This window comes from Orycteropus afer, unplaced genomic scaffold, assembly GCF_000298275.1.
Source record: "Orycteropus afer afer isolate SDZICR_OR568_19922 unplaced genomic scaffold, OryAfe1.0 scaffold00193, whole genome shotgun sequence".
NCBI classification, from domain to species: domain Eukaryota; kingdom Metazoa; phylum Chordata; class Mammalia; order Tubulidentata; family Orycteropodidae; genus Orycteropus; species Orycteropus afer.
This window is the reverse complement of record NW_006921780.1, coordinates 486,670-504,359: the sequence shown is the minus strand read 5'-3', so window position 1 is coordinate 504,359 and position 17,690 is coordinate 486,670. Positions and strand designations below refer to the sequence as shown.

Sequence of the window (17,690 nt, the reverse complement as noted above, 5' to 3'; positions counted from 1 at the left end):
AAATTCTATAGCCAAATCCTTATGCACATTCAAAAGGAACTTATGTTATTGTCACACCTCTATGTCCAGGTCCATCAGTCAGTTGCAGTTCTATACACCAGTCTGATTTCTCAAGCAGCTCAGACTCCTTCATTAAAATTCATTGTATCCCTCAATTATTAATCATGTTCAACTTAGTTGTAGACTGGAGAGAAGTTGCCTTCCCCATAGAATTTTCAACTAAGCAAGGTTTAAAAGTAATGCAAGTGAAAAAATAATAATTTCACATTAAATGTTAACAACCAAGTAGACGTGGTTTGCTAGAGCCTAGAAATGCTTCTAAAGTATGCCTAGCTCAGGTTCACCCTTATCCTGACAGGAATATACTGGACAATATTATTTCAGAATCAGTTTACCTGTTGAGGCCCCACAGTGTTTGTCCCACTACAAATCATATTCCTTGGGCTTTTCTGAGCTATGAATAAGGACCTGAGGCTTATTTCCTATATGACCTACCTGCCCACTTCCAGGCAGGACATAGGAGGAAGAGGTACAGATTTTGTCCCAGGCATTTCCCCAGGTTGGTTCTGCTCAGTTTCCAACCTAGTGCTGACTTGGAATTAGACCAGGCAGATTCACCACTACAAAGCTGGGCCCTTCTCTGTTCTGTATCCACTCCCCATTCACTTTCACCTGCCTCCATCTTTCTTTTCCTGTTTAGGAGCAGCTCCAAAAGCTGTGGTTCTTCTCCACCCTCCATGGTCCGTGGCCTTCAAAGGAGAGACAGTGGAGCTCACATGCCAAGGACCTGACTCCCCATCTTTGGGAGACACATATTGGTATCATAAGGAGAATTTGTTGAAAATGAAATCTGAAACAATCAAAATAAAACATTCTGGAGAGTACCAGTGCAAGACTAGAGGATCCTCTCTCAGTGACCCCGTGAATGTAGTCTTTTCTTCTGGTGAGGAAAGAAAGGGAGAGTCTTTGAAGTCTGAGTGGGCAAAGTGGGGGCTGGATTAATTCAGGGAGCCTAAATAGAGTTATAAACAGGCATAGGGATATTCCATATGCTGACTCATGGGAATGAGATAGGACAGCAGCAGGACATAACATTACCCATCCAGAGAATTGTTGGCAACCCATTGGCCACCAGGTCCAAAAGAGACCTGAGTCTGAAGAAAACTAGGTGATAAAATTTCCCTTTTGTATGAGGAATTCTGGGTAGCACAAATGTTTAAGCACTCAGCCATGAATAAAAAGGATGATGTTCCAACTACCCAGAAGTGCCTCAGAAGAAAGACCTGACAACCTACTTCTTAAATGTCAAAGCTGTGAAAACTCTATGGACCACAGTACTACTCTGACAACAGTTTGACTCAACAGAAAGCAACAACAACAACATGGGGATCTTTTAAGGGTATTTTCTGGAAATCAGTCCATTCAAGGAAGAATTTGGCACTGAGCTCACGTGGAAATGTGGGAGATGATATTTTCAGGCATGTACAGGGCTGTAGCTCTTCCTTCAATGGGCAGAAGTGAGAAAGAAGCAGCAAGGGATCAACTGAGTGTATTCTTCCAATCTCTTTGCAGATTGGCTGATCCTCCAGGCTTCACAACCCGTATTTGAAGGAGATGATGTGTATCTGAGATGCCGGGGGAGAAAGGACTATAAAATTCTTGAAAGGTCTTACTACAAAGATGAAGAAGAACTTGATCAGTATAAAAATGTAGATGCCATCACATTATATTCTATCTCTATGGACAATGGTGAATATCATTGTACTGCTTCTGGGATAACCGTTTTGAGATGGACAGAACATTCAAATCATCTAAGGATCCAAGTTCATGGTAATAGATACACTTCTGTGGGTAATAGGGCTCAGCAGGGAAATGCTATGTGAAGATTGAGTGAGAGAGCTCATTAGTGGGGATTTCATGAAAAGGCTCATAATCCAGCCATGGTATGGAGATGGGAGGTGGTTCCATCCCCATGGTTCTCTTTTTCTCCTGATGGCCAATATTGAGAACACAGGTGGTTCTCTCCAGGAGTTCTGAGCCTCACTATCCTGGAAATTATGTTTGCTCTTCTCTCTAGAGTTGTTTCCACCTCCTAAGCTGAGAGCCATACCCTCCAATCCCATTGAGGGGAGCCCCGTGGCCCTGAAATGTGAGACTTGGATCCATCCACAGAGGTCACACACCCAACTTCAATTCTGCTTCTTCAGAGGAGATCAGATCCTGGGAGAAGGCTGGAGCACATCCCCACAGCTCCAGATCCCCACCATGTGGAATGAAAATTCAAGATCTTACTGGTGTATGGCACAGACAGACAGGATAAAAAAGAGGAGCTCCCTATCTCAGATTCCTGTGCAGAGTAAGTGTCCATGGAGCTTCTCATCCAGAGTTAGAATTGGGAAGAAAACATCTCCTGTCCTCTGGGATGGTGACAAAACAAAGAGGAACTTCTAACTCTCCTAGTATCCTTCCCTCTTTAGGTTCAACATTGACCTAACTTCCCTAGAACATCATTTTCCACCTAAGTCAGATAATAGCAGTTACAGATCACTGACTAGTCCAACCCTGTGGGAGTTACAGAGACATACAGGACATGTGCTCTGGTGAGTCAGCAACTGGAAGCACAGCTGACCACATGTAGTCTTTAGAGGTCACAATGGTACTTCTATTTGTGGACATAAATGTAAACCAAAACAAAAGGAAAAGAGAGAGATGAGTATGAACTAGAAGTAGAACTGGAGAAGAATGTTAGGAAATGTAGGTGGGACTACAGAAGACTCTTGAAGGATAGGAGGGGAATGTGGATTCTGAACAGGGTCATTTCAGGTTGGGGCAACATCCTCAGTGTTCCATCTTATTCCACAGTCCACTGATGCATTGCAGATTCCTTAGTGATAAATGCTCATAAAATGCAACTGGAATCAACATTAGGTTTAGGAAGATCATGGAGTTGGTGCCCACATTTTCCAAGGATGGGAATTGTGTGTGCATTTTTGGAAGGGGGTGGGGTGTTGCTCCCTTATAGTAATATGCACAATTGATTCTGTATTTCTTATTTTCAACTCTTGCCTATTGCATTTGCTACCATCCATCTACCTCTGAATAGCACCAGTGTCCTCCTTGGCTGCAAAGACCCTCCCACTGGGAACCTCACAAGTTACCTTTTGTTCTCCAGGAATTCCTGTGTCTGATGTGAATCTAGAGATCCGGCCCCCTGGGGGACAAGTGATTGAAGGGGAAGATCTGGTCCTTATCTGTTCCGTAGCCAAGGGTACAGGTACTATCACATTTTCCTGGTACAAGGAGGGTACAGTAAATCTAGGAAGAAAGACCACGCGTTCCTTGTGGGCAGAACTGCCAGTACCCAATGTGAAGGAATGTGATACCGGCAAATACTACTGTACAGCTGACAACGTTCATGGCCCCATCCTCAGCAAGTGGATTGTAGTCACCGTGATAGGTAAGTTATCACGCCTCTTACTCAGCCTGTGGTTCTCAAACCAAGGTGTAGCACTCTCTTAACCATGAAGATCTTCAGAAGGAGGCAGAAGAACAGAGATGTGAAGATTTAAAAGCTGTCTGACCAATGGCAGTGAGAAGGCTGGCAAAATAAGGTGACATTTTACTTCTTGTGGAAGAGATTAAGTAGTGATGAAAACAAAATTCCAAATTACCCAGAATTACTCCTCAAATTTTTATAAAAATCTTTCTGATTATTAGATGTGGAAAGTGTGGTCAGTGGGAAACAAACGATCTGAGATGTGTCATTTCTAGGCTCCTTTAGGAGCTCTGGTGGTGTACTGCCTATAGCATTTGACTACTGACCAGAAGGCTGGCAGTTTAAACCCACCAGCCACTCCTTGGAAGAAGGTTGGGCAATCTGCTTCCATAGTGATGTTGTTGTTGTTATGTGCCGTTGAGTCAGCCCCAACTCATAGCCACCCCTCCTTGGGTTTCTGAGGCAGTATCACTATGGAAGTAGATTGCCCAACTTTCCTTCTGAGGAGTGGCTGGTGGGTTTGAACCACCAGCCTTCTGGTTAGCAGTCAAGTGCCTTAGGCACTATGCTACCAGAGCTCCTAGTGATACTGCCTCAGAAACCCAAAGATGGATTGCTATGAGTCGGGTCCAACTCCACAGCAGTGAGTATTGTTTTTTTTTTTTTTTTTTTTTTGGAGTTATGAATCCATCACAGGATCAGAGACCATCTCTGACAGTCCCCTTTTTTCTATCAGTTCCAGTGTCTCAGCCAGTCCTCACCCTCTGGACTCCCAGGGCCCAGCCTGTAGTGGGGGACATGGTAGAGCTTCACTGTGAGGCCCAGAGAGGCTCACCCCCAATCCTGTACAAGTTTTATCAGGAGGATGTCACACTGGGGAACAGCTCAGGCCTTTCTGGAGGAGCATCCCTCAACTTGTCTCTGGCTGCAGAACATTCTGGGAGCTATTCTTGTGAAGCTGAGAATGACCTGAGGGTCCAGCGCAGTCACAAAGTGACACTCAATATCATAAGTAAGTAGGATATGCCTACAGCAATTATAGCGAAGAATAGACTATGTCTTCTCACAAACAGAGCTCCACTGGTCTGTTTATTTGTGTGACATCTCAGCAAATACCTACTTTCTCTACTTTCACCTGGGAGTTCTAGATACTCCCTTGTAGCTACATGTTCAGTAATTTAGACTCCTCCTTTATTTCCTCTACCATTGTTATCAACAGCCACATGATCCACACAGTCTTTCTAGTAGAAGCACAAAGACCTTCTAAAATACCAGAAGATATATAATGGTTCAGCAATTACTGACAAAGGAGCTGAATCCTACAAAGATAATTTCATCTGAATTCCTTTATCTGGGAACAAATGATTGGACAATTTCTTGCAAAGTTTTTCTGCCCCTACCTCCAGTCAATCTAAATTCCTTCTTCATTTCCTGGACTGCTAAGCAAAGTGTCTCTCCTTGTGGACACACACAGCTATCAGACCAGCAAGGATTTTCATAGTTTCCAGATTCTAATGACCTGCCTGGCCTTCTCAGTTTCTCCAAATGATTCTAGAAGACTTCCTGAGTGCTAGAGTCTCATATAATCTGATATTCTCAGAGTACCCAGACAAAAATTTTCACGAGGGACACTAAGCCATCTCATATTTTCTACTTCCAGCCCATGTTGGCAATTAACAATATGCCCAGACATGCAGGAGATAGCCTCAGTACAAGCCCTGATTATTACAAGGTGCATTTGGAGGGTGGTTGCTATTGAGTCAGAGCTGACTCATAACCACCCCTCCTTGAGTTTCCAAGGTGGTATCACTACGGTAGTAGATTGCCCAACCTTCCTTCCGAGGAGTAGCTGGTGGGTTTGAAATGCCAGCCTTCTGGTTAGCAGTCCAATGCCTCAGGCACTAGGCTACCAGAGCTCCCATGATGTGCTAAGGCAAAGAAGGAGATAGAAGCTCAAAAGAGATAGAGATGACTCCCAAAGACTCAAATCCTCACAGTCTCTAGGTTTGGCCTTGTCTTCTTGCTTTCCAACTATTCTAAACTATTTAGATACTTATGACTTCTTGCTTAACTGGCCCTTCCTATGGCTAAATTTTGGCAACAACTTATGAAGGCATTGGAAACTGAGAGTTCCAGATGGGACACTAACCAGGATCCCAGTTTTGACCATGAAATTATCTAGTTATTTGATCTTGAACAAGTCTCTTTACTAATCTTGACCTTCATTTCCTCATTTGTAAGTTAACTGAACCAAGAAGATCAATGAGGTCCAAACATTTTTTTTTTTTGAGAGCTTGTTTTACAATCAACATTACCTTTACATTTAGTTTAATTCCCCATTTACCAAGTCCAACACTACCCTGTCTACTCCCCTCTTTACCCTGTAACCCTTCCCCTGTGCCCCTCATATTTATTTACTCCTGTTTGTCCTGCATTTCCTCAACTTGAATGTTGGTCCTCTGGTGTCCCATGGTCTATTGCTTTAAGGATTGCATTACCACAGAGTATGTGGGTGTGTCATCCTGGGTTGAGTGGTCTGTGTGTACATCTTGTTAGCTATTGGGCTGACAGCCAGCCCCTGGGGGTGTGTTTTATTCCAGGTGCAGAGTGTATTCCAGGGCCATATTATTGGGGAATCTCACCAGATTTCAACTGACCAGTAATTCTGGTTATTATAGAGTTTTTGGATTTTGTTCCACTTTTTCCCTCCCACTCTATCCAGGATCTCCAGATTTGATCTTTTCCTGAGTGGCTGGCACTGGTAGCCAGGCACCATCTAGTTCTTCTGGTCTCTAGGGCCATTGTGTCCTATGGCTGATTGCTTCCAAGTGCCTTTTGTGTGTGTGTTCTTCTTCACTTTTGATGCTAGGAGACTGTTAGCTGCATCTTAGATGGCTGCTTGAAAACTTTTAAGACCCAGTCACTACTCACCAATGTAGGATGCGGAGCAAGGCTTTTATGTATTTTGTTGTGCCAATTGAGTCTGGTGCCCCCAGTACTATGGTCCTGAGGCAGTAGATCTATTGAATCTCCCTCCCATAGTGTCTGGTTGTCTGTGAGGGATAACTCTGTGTCTGTCTTCTATTGTTTCTGTAAGGACTGCAGGTATTTTGTATCACTGGTGTCTGTGCAAGATTAGCCTCAGCTGAATCTATCCTTGGGCTACAGTATACTTCTGTTCACTGACCCCCATCTGATCCTCTCAGGTGTTTACGTGTTTATCTGTAGCCTGGTGTTTGGTGTTAATGGTATTGTGGACACATTGGTTGGTATTAGCATCTGTCTTCTATCTCTTATGTGCACAATTTGGTGTCCTCCCATTTCCTAATGTTATCATGGTGGTCACAGATCCTTCCCGTTATCCCTCCCCCTACCCAAGTCAGCATGTGGGCCCCAACTAGCCCAAAATTAATCCTCCCCTTCCCTCACCATCCCAGTAACTTACTAAGATAGTTCCCTTTCCCAAACAAACCTTTCTCAGCTTTTTACAGTAATAGGCTCATACAGTACTTGTCTTTCTGCAATTGACTTATTTCACTCAGCATAATGTCCTCTAGGTTCATCCACATTGTGAGATGATTCACGTATCCCTCATTGTTCTTTAATGTAGCATAGTATTCCATTGTGTGGATATACCATAATTTGGTTATCCACTCATCTATTGATGGGCATTTAGGTTGTTTCCATCTCTTTGGTATAGTGAATTGTGCTGCGATGAACATAGGTGTATGTATGTCTGTTCGTGTGCTATCTCTCACCTCTTTAGGATATATTCCTAGCAATGGAATTGCTGTGTCAAATGGTACTTCTATTTTCAGTTTAAGGAAATGCCATACTGTTTGCCATCATGGTTGTATCAATTTACAATCCCACCAGCAGTGCACAAGAGTTCAAATCTCTCTGCAACCTGCCCAGCATTTCTGACCTGTTGAACTTTGCTATTATTGCCAGGGTGAGATGATATCTCATTGTTTTGATTTACATCTCTCTAATGATTAATGAGGAGCTCTGGTAGCATAGTGGCTAAGTCACTTGCCTGCTAACCAGACGGCTGGTGGTTCAAACCCACCAGCCACTCCTCGGAAGGAAGGTTGGGCAATCCTACTTCCGTAGTGATACTGCCTCAAAAACCCAAGGAGGGGTCGCTATGAGTCGGGGCCGACTCGACGGCACACAACAACAACAACAACAATGATTAATGATCATGAGCAATTTCTCATGTGTTTGCTGGCTTCCTGTATATGTTCTTTGGTGAAGTGTCTGTTTAAGTCTTTTGCCCACTTATGAATTGGGTTATTTGTCTTTTTGGTGTTGAGGGTTGAAGTTTTCCATAGATTTTGGAGATAAGTCCTTTATCAGATATGTCATAAGCAAATATTTTCTCCCAATCTGTAGGTTCTCTTTTTAACCTTTTGATGAAGTCTTTGGATGCACATAAGACTTTAATTTTTAAAAGGTCCCAGTCATCTAGCTTCTCTTCTATCTCCTGCACATTCTGGGTTATGCTTGATAGTCTATTTATGCTGTAAATTAGGGCTTCCAGATTTGGCCCTATTTTTATCTTTGATAAATTTTATAGTTTTGGGTTTTACATTTAAGTCTTTGATCCAGCTTGAGTTTGTTTTTATGTATGGTGCGAGGTATGGGTCTTGTTTCATTTTTCTACAGGTGGATATCCAGTTTTGCCAGCACCATTTGTTAAAGAGGCTGTCTCTTCCCCATTTAATGGATTTTGGATCTTTGTCAAAGATCAGTGGTCCATAGATGGATGGGTCTATATCTGGACTTTCAATTCTGTTCCATTGGTCTATCTGTCTATCATTGTACCAATACCATACTATACTATGTGGCTGTATAGTAGTTCTTAAGATCTGGTAATGTGACACCTCCCACTTTGTTTTTCTTCTTGAGAAGTGCTCTGCTTATCCGAGGTCTCTTTCCTTTCCATATGAAATTAGTAGTTAGTTTTTCCATATCCTCAAACAATTTTGTTGAAATCTGGATCAGGATTGCATTAAATGTGTAAATTGCTTTAGATAGTATTGACATTTTCACAATATTCAATCTACCTATCTATGAACAAGGTATACGTTCTTCCCTTTATGTAGTGCCCTTGCTGTCTATTAGCACAGTGTTTTATAGTTTTCTTTGTATAGGTCTTTTGTGTCTCTGGTGAGGTTTATTTCTAGATATTTTATCTTTTTAGTAGCTATAGTAAATGGTATTGTTTCTCTTATTTCTTTATCAGAGGACTCTGTTGGTGTAGAGGAATCCAACTAATCTTTGTATGTTGACCTTGTATCCTGCCACTTTTCTGAACCTCTCTACTAGTTCCAGCATTTTTTTTATTGAGTCCCTTGGGTTTTCTATGCACAGGATCATATCATCTGCAGATAGAGATAGTTTTAGTTCCTCTTTTCCAGTTTGTGTGCATTTTATTTCTCTTTTTGCCTTATTGCCCTGGCCAGGACTTCCAATACAATGTTAAATAGAAGTGGTGATAGAGGGCACCCCCGTCTGGTTCCTGATCATAAGGGTAATGCTTTGAGTCTTTCTCTATTAATAATGATGTTGGCCATTGGCTTTGCATATATACCCTTTATTATGTGAGGAATTTCCCTTCTATCCCCATTTTGCTGAGAGTTTGGAACAGGAATAGATATTGGATTTTATCAAATGCCTTTTCTGCATCGACTGATATAACCATATGATTCTTTTGTTTTTGTTTGTTTATGCGGTGGATTACATTGGTTGATTTTCTGATGTTGAACTACCCTTGTAAACCTAGTATGAATCCCACTTGGTCTGGGTATATTAATTTTTTAATATGTTGTTGGATTCTGTTGGCTAGGATTTTGTTAAAGATTTTTGCATCTATGTTCATGAGGGATACTGATCTGTAGTTTTCTTTTCTAGTGATGTCTTTCCCTGGTTTTGGTATTAGTGTTATGCTTGCATCATAAAATGAGTTGGGGAGTATTCCATCTTTTTCTATGTTCTAGAATAGCTTGAGTAGCATAGGTGTCAACTCTTCTCTGAATATTTGATAAAATTATCCGGTGAAACCATCAGAGCCAGGGCTTTTCGTTGTGGGAAGTTTTTTTTTTTTTTTTTTTTTTATGACTTGTTCAATTTCTTCTTTTGTTATAGGTCTGTTCAAGCTTTCTATCTCTGAGTGGGATAGTTTAGGTAGGTCTCATGATTCTAGAAACTTGTCCATCTCTTCTAGATTCTCAAATCTGTTGGAGTACAGTTTTTCATAATATTCTGTATCTTTTTTTATTTCAGTTGGTTCTGTTGTGATGACACCATTTTTGTTTATAATTCTTGTGATTTGGGTCTTCTCTTTCTTTTCTTTTGTTACATCTGCCAATGGTTTATTGATTTTATTCATCTTTTCAAAAACTCGCTTTTTGTTTTGTTGATTTTCTCTATGGTTTCTTCTGTTTTCTGTTTCATTTACTTCTGCTCTAATCTGTATTTATTTCCTTGCTTCTAGATACTGTAGAATTCTTTTGTTGTTCTATTTCTGGTTGTTGGAGTTGATGAGTTAAGTGTTGATTTTGTTTCTTTCCTCTTTTTTGATGTATGGGTTTATTGCTACAAACTGTCCTCTGAGTACTGCTTTCAATGTGTCTCATAGGTTTTGGTATGATGTATCTTCATTCTCATTTGTTTCTAGGAATTTGTTTATTTCAGTTTTTATCTGTTCTATTACCCAGTAGTATTTAAGCAGTGAGTTGTTCAGCCTCCATATGTTTGATGCTTTTTCCTTGCTCTTCCTATTATTAATTTCTAATTTTATAGCATTGTGATCTGAGAAGATGCTTTGTAGTATTTCAGTGCTTTTGAATTTATTGAGGTGTGTTTTATGTCTTAACTTATGGTCTATTCCAGAGAAGGATCATGTGCACTGGAGAAAAATGTGAATTGTGCTTTTGTTGGGTGAAATACTTTGTATATGTCCATGAGGTCGAGTTGGCTGATTGTATTGTTGAGGTCTTGTGTATTTTTGTTGATTTTTTTCTAGTTGATCTGTCCCTCTTTGAAAGTGGTGTGTTAAAGTCTCCTACTATTACGGTAGAGTTGCCTATTATCCCTTTTAATTCAGTTAATATTTGCTTCACATATTTTGGGGCACTTTCATTGGGTGCATAAATATTTATTATTGTAACATCTTCTTTGTCAATTGACTCTTTCAGCATCATATAATGTCCTTCTTTATTTCTTATGATGTTTTTGACCTTAATGTCTATTTTGTCAGAAATTAATATTACCACTCTTGCTCTTTTTTGGTTTCCATTGGCTTGGTATATTTTTTTCCATCCTTTAACTCTTAATTTGTTTTTATCTTTGTGCTTAAGGTGGGTCTCTTGTAGGCAGCATATTGATGGGTCTTCTTTTCTTATCCAGTCTGCCACTCTCTTTCCCTTGATAGGTGCATTTAGTCCATTCACACTGAGTGTAATTAGTGATAGATATGAATTGATTGCTGTCATTCTACTGTATTTTTTTTGTAATGTTGCTGGTGTTTCTCTGGTCCATATATTTTTCTGTGCTGAGTTCAGTTTGTTGGCTAATGTTTTCTCCCTTTTCTTCTTTATAGTTGGTTTTGTGCTTATTAAACCCATATGTTTTCCTTCCTCTGGATTTGCTTAGGGAGATTGTTACTTTTCTCTTTGGTTACCTTGGAGTATATTCTTGTCTCTACAGTTTTAAAACAGTATGTACTGTGAAGACATTGTCCTGTTTTCCTCTCCATTTAGAAGTTTGTACCTTGCTTGAACAATTTCTCTCAGAAAGATCAGCACAAGGCCAGTCCCCATGAGGCAGAGTTTAAAGATGTCCAAAGTGTTCAAACTACCATGCCACTCCATCATTTCAGACATTAACTCCTCCTCCTCCCAGTAATTTTCCACATCTTAGGGTTCTGTATTTTGCTGTAATGCTTCACAGAACTCACAGACATCCAAGGGATCATCTCACATAGTAGTGGTGGAGGCTGGCATGCTGGCGAGTCCCAGGTCCATGAGTGGGTCTGGAAGATCCTTCCAATTCTCAGGGTTTGATGAACTTCGATCAGCAGATCAGATGACAGCTGCTGTCCCAAATCCAGGGGTGAGATGAGGATGAGCCAAAACACAAAACTGGAGCAAGAGGAGGGTGAGCCTTCCCAGGAGATTCGTAAGTATACCCTCAAGGAAGCTAAGGGTGGTGATTTGAATTATACCCTCCAGCAAGGCAGAACTCAAGATACATTCCACCTGTGTTGCTCCAACAGAAATAACCTAAGTGGATGGCTTTAACAATCAGCAGCTCAAGGCAAATCCCATCACAGAGCTATTACCAGCCCAGCCAAGTTGACACCTGACCTTAACTACTACACCACCCCAAACAGGCAAGGATAATAGGATTTACAATACATCACAGAATGGAGGACAATGGCTAGAAGGGCCACATCAAACAGTTTATTGCATACCTAGAAGTTTTATTCCCTCTGATAGGTTAGTTGCTGTTGTTCTGTGCTGATTGACTTCCTTGGATTTTAGAGTACAATATTTTATGGCCTTATTTTTAGTTTCTATTTCTGATTTGGTTTTAGTGTTGATGCCATGTATTCTGATTTTGTTGATCTCTGTTGTCGGTTCTCTATTGGAAGGACTTCCTTAAGCATTTCTTGTAGGATTGGTCTGGTTTTTACAAAACCCCTTAATTTCTTTTGTCTGAGAATGTCTTGATTTCACTCTCATATTTGATGGATAATTTGGCTAGATGTAGGATTCTTAGTTGGAAGTTCTTTTCCTTCAGTGTTTTATATATGCTGATCCATTGTCTTTTTGCCTGCAAGGTTTCTGCTGAGTAATCAGAGCTCAGCCTAACCATTTGATATAAGTAATATTTCTTTTGTCCTGGGCAGCTGTCAAAATTTTTTCTTTGTCTTTGGTTTTGGAGAGTTTGATTATAATATGACTTGGTGTTTTTCTCTTGGGATCTATGTTGTGTGTGGTTCTATGAGCTTCTTGGACAAATATCTTTTCTTCTTTCATGATATGGGGGAAGTTTTGTTAGCAGGTCTTCCACAATTCAATTTTTTTTTTTTTTTTCACCTCTTCTTCTTCTGGAATTCCAATGAGTCTTACATGGTTTCTTCTCATGTCATCCCATATAATTCTCAAGTTTTCTTCATTTCTCTTAAATCTCGGTTCTGATTTTTCTTCGTACAGACTGGTGTCCAGGGATTTGTCTTCTAGTTGGGATATGTGTTCCTCAGACAGTTCTATTCTACTCTTTTGTGCTTATACTGTGTTGTCTAATTTTGTCATTTTGGTATTCATCTTCTGGATTTGTAACTTTTTTTTTTTTTTTTTGTATGAGTTCTGATTGTGCATTAATCTTATTATTTTGTTCGTGAATGATTTTCCTGAGTTCTTCCAGGGAACTGTCTGTATTCTCCTTGTTTCTGTTTAGGGTTTCCTTAGGCTCATGTAAAGCTCTATAAATATATCTTCTAAATTCCTTCTCAGATAATTCTATTGCCTCCTCTTCCTCTATGTTTAATGAGACCTTTGTTTGTGGTTTTGCTTCTAATGTCTTGTCTTTTTTTTTTTTTTCCATTTGATTTGAGGTTGCCTGTTGTTTCCTAGACATTTTGAGGTTGTCTTTAACTGTTGGTTATGTATTGATTCATTTTGTCTTGGTTTAATAGTTTAATATTTTGAAAAGGTGAAGGTGGTATATTTTATTTTTTTAGTTATTAATTCAGGTATGCTGGTTGCTCTGCAGTTTTCTTTGTGATGGTATAATCACTGTGTGGAATGTGGATATGAGTTTCTGTTTGTCATAAAGAGGGTTTAGAGTTTGAACCAGGAGGCTGATGTGGTTTCTTCTATTGAATGAGTGAAGTTATTGGTGAAGAAGGTGGGAGCTGAAGAAGGAAAGTTCGCTGTTGCTTGGGGCAGTTTCTAGGGCTTTGAGCAGGCTGCTACTGATGACATTGTACTGTTATTCACAGGCCTGCAGCTCAATTTCAGCAAAGACTCCAGTTGTTAGGGATCGCCACTTTCAGCCAGTCTCAGACATATGCAAAAACCCCTCTCCCAAGGCCCATAAGAGCCAAAAAGCTGACCCAAGACAAGTTCCTGGCTCTGCGATCCACCATGGGAGTTTCTCTTTCTGGCCCTGCCTGCCCACAGCCCTGGCCCAACCAGCCCAGACTGTGATCCACCTAGGGTGTTCTTCTGTTGGTCCGCCCACCTGCTATGCCAAAGATCCCCTCAGTTTCAGTGGTGCTGGAGTCAGGAGAGTGCCATCTAGTAATCTGTGGTCCCAATATTACTGATGAAGTCAAGCACAGGGCTCTCAGTACCACTAAGATGACCCAAGCCTACTAGGTGACCCGCTGCAGGGGCACCTCCATAGGCCTGCCCTCCTGCAGCACCAATGGACTCTCTGCTCAGGTTTCAGTGGTGCTGGACATGCCCATTTGCACCTAGCTGACACAAGTTACTGATAAAATCAACTGCTAAAGGTAGATCCCTAGGGTGATCGCTGGTATGCGTGGTGTGGTGTGTCTTCTTCTTTTACCCAAGGAGGTCTTGGATAGCCATTCTCGACTGCTGGTTGGTGCTCCCCTAAGGAAGTCTCTGATGGCTTTTCTTGGCTGCCTATCGGTGCACCACAGGATAGATCTTCTGATCTTGTTATTTTTTTCCCTGTGCTTTTCTCTTTCTAATTCTACTCCTCTGAGTTTGGTGCACTCTGACTCAGTGAGCTGTTCAGAGTACCAGAATCCCTAATTAAAACTGCCATACCTAGTTTTTCAAGCACTGAGATGCTAGAGGGAAATAATGTGGTGATTACTGACGAGACTCCATTTTGAAACTCAGAGATCCAAACATTTTTGATCTAATACTTTGAATCAAAGATGTTGAGCATGCATCCACAATATGTGTTTATTTATCAATTATATACATGTAAAACTGTACTAAATTTAATATGTGCATTATAAAACACACGTATATAAATTAAACATGAATGGACAACATTTTGAAATATTCTTAAAATCTTTACTAACATAGTACCTGAATATGCTTTGTGTATTTTGAAAATCTTAATTTGCTATTTATGGCAATTATTTGAGGTCTGATTCTCAGTTTGGTTTATTCCAATGTGTGTGTGCATGTGTGAGATTTGGGTGAAAGTTTACAGAGCAAATTCATTTTCTATACAACAGTTCATATGCATTTTGTTTCATGACATCAATTACAATCTCCATAATTTCACAACTTTCTTCCCACTTCCTCCCTTGATTACCTTTTCCCTGTGTCCTTCTTTCCTATGCATCCCTGCCCTCTGAGCTATCTCTTTGTGCAAATAAAGCCCTTTTGATTTCCTATGAATGATTTTTCTAAGGAGTCTATGTACCTGGTGTATATGCTCACCTTATATGTCTGGAAGCCATGGGAGTGAATTTAATTCCAGGCCTGAAGGGTGACTAGGGGCCAAAGTCTTAAGGGTTTCACCAGTCTCTACCAGACCAGTAAGCCTGGTCTATTTTTTTTTTTTTTAAGATTTTTAGTTTTGTTCCACATTTTTCTCCAACTCTATCCAGTGTCTCCTATTTTGATCCCTTCCTAGTGGTTGATAGTGGTAGTCAGGTACCATCTAGTTCTTTGTCTCAGGGCCATGTAGGTTGTGCTTCTCATGGTCCACTAGTCCCTTGGAGTAAGTATTTCCATGTATCTTTGATTTTCTTCATTCTTCTTTGCTCTGAACAAGGACCTTTGGTCATTTGACTACTAGCCAAAAGGTTGGCAGTACAAACCCACCAGCTGTCCAGAAGAAATAAGATGGGGCAATCTACTTCTGTACAGATTTGCCACCTTGGAAACCCAATGGGGGTCACTATGAGTCAGAATCAACTCAATGGCAGTGGGTTTTTTTGGTTTTACTTTTTTCTCTGGATGAGGAGTGACCAATTGTTGGATCTTAGAGGGCTGTTTGCAAGCTTTTAAGACCCCAGTCACTACTCACCAAAGTAGGATGTAGAACAATGCTTTTGTGTAGTGGGTTATGCCAGTTGAGCTTCATGTCCCCTGTGACTATACTCCTGAGCCCATGGCCCCAATAACTCACTCCTTCAAGGTGTTGGGTTATAGATAAGAAGTTACCATGATTTTTCCCAATTAGATCTATTATATATATATGGACATTTTTATAGCACATACAAATACTGATGTAGAAATATCATATGCCAAAATTATATATAGCCATGGATATACAGGTCCCACCCACAAGAGGAAGGAAAGAAAATCTGGGCAACAAGACTGACCCAGCAGCAGTGCCAGGAATCCAGGTAAAGGAAGGGTTGAGAGGTTTTAAACAGCTAAGGAAGACAAACTTCTCTGTCAGTTTGTTGTACTGTGGTGGCTTGCATACTGATGTGAGGCTTGAGGCTATGCCACTGGTGTTTCAAATACCAACAGGGTTGCATGGTGCACAGGTTTCAATGCAGCTTACAGACTGAGACAGACTAGGAAGAAGGAAGAGGCCATCCACTTCTCAAGGAATTGGCCAGGGAAAAACCTTATGAATAGCAGAGAAAACTATCTGATACATTACTGAGCAACTTTAAGTGGAAACGTTGTCTGACTCAGTGCAGGAGGATGAGCCCCTTAGATCAGAAGGCTCTCAAAATAAGACTGGGAAAGAGCTGCATCATCAGAGTAGAACCAACCTTACTGATATGGATAAAGTAAGGCTTTCAAGACCTCCATTTGCTGATGTGGAATGACTCAAATTGAGGAGAAACAGCTGCAAACATCCATTGATAATTGCAACACGGGATGTACAAAGTATGACTCTAGAAAAATTGGAAGTTTTCAAAAATGAAGTGAAATGTATAAGGATTGATATCCTAGGCATTAGTGAGCTGAAATGGACCAGTTTTGGCCATTTTGAATGAGAAATCCATATGATCCACTATGCCGGCAATGATAGTTTGAAGAAGAATGGCATGGCATTCATAATCACAAAGGATGTTTCAAGATCTGTCCTGAAGTGCAATGTGAGGAAGAATGATAAGACTTTCATTCAAATTTATGAACCACCCACCAAAGACAAAGATGAGGATATTGAAGATTTTTATCAACTTCTGCAGTCTGAAATTGACCAAACATACAATCAAGATGTGTTAATTATCAGTGGTGACTAGAATGCAAAAGTTGGACACAAAGGGGAATTACTGGTGGTTGGAAATTTTGGCCTTGGTGACAGAAATAACCCTGGAGATTGAATGATAGAATTTTGCAAGACCTATGACTTATTCGTAGCAAATGCCTTTTTTCAACAACACAAACAGCAGCTATATACATGGACTTCACCAGATGGAGTACACAGGAATCAGACTGACTACATCTGTGGCAAGAGGCAATGGAAAATCTCAATATCTTCAGCCAAAATAAGGCCTGGAGTTGATTGTGGAACAGGCCATCAACAGCTCACATGCAAGTTCAAGTTGAAGTTGAAGACAATTAAAACAAATCCAAGAGAGCCAAACTATGATCTTGAATATATCCCTCCTGAATTTGGAGATCATCTAAAGAATAGATTTGATGTGTTGAACACCAGTGACCAAAAGCCAGAAGAATTGTGGTATGACATCAAGAACATCATCCATGAAGAAAGCAAGAGGTCATTAAAAAGACATGAAAGGAAGAAAAGATCAAAATTGATGTCAGAAGAGACTCTGAAACTTGCTCTTGAATGGAGAGTAGCTAAAGCAAATGGAAGAAATAACAAGATAAAAGAGCTGAACAGAAGATCTCAAAGAGCAGCTCAAGAAGACAAAGCCCATTACTATAATGAAATCTGCAAAGACCTGGAGATGGAAAAACCAAAAGGGAAGAACACACTCAGCATTTCTCAAGCTGAAAGAAATGAGGAAAAATTTAAGCTTCGAGTTGCAATATTGAAAGATTCTATGGTCAAAATATTGAATGATGCAGGAAGCATCAAAAGAAGATGGAAGGAATACACAGAGACACTGTACCAAAAAGAACTGGTATCTTCATCCATTTCAGGAGGTGGCATATGTTCAAGAACCAATGATATTGAAGTAAGAAGTCAAAGCTGCACTGAAGAAATTGGTGAAGAACAGAGCTCCAGGAATTGATGGAATACCCATTGAGATGTT

General features: G+C 40.4%; 1 protein-coding gene across 1 annotated transcript in view; it reads left to right on the top strand.

Moving 5' to 3' along the window:
- The first annotated feature begins 456 nt into the window (after positions 1-456).
- The window catches only part of FCRL3 (Fc receptor like 3), a 44,316-nt gene continuing 27,082 nt past the window's right edge, over positions 457-17,690 (top strand). The window contains exons 1-6 of the mRNA XM_042781886.1: positions 457-529; positions 701-943; positions 1,573-1,830; positions 2,078-2,356; positions 3,173-3,457; positions 4,233-4,508. Of these exons, the coding sequence (XP_042637820.1) occupies positions 457-529; positions 701-943; positions 1,573-1,830; positions 2,078-2,356; positions 3,173-3,457; positions 4,233-4,508 (1,414 nt within the window). The remainder of the gene's footprint in view (positions 530-700; positions 944-1,572; positions 1,831-2,077; positions 2,357-3,172; positions 3,458-4,232; positions 4,509-17,690) is intronic.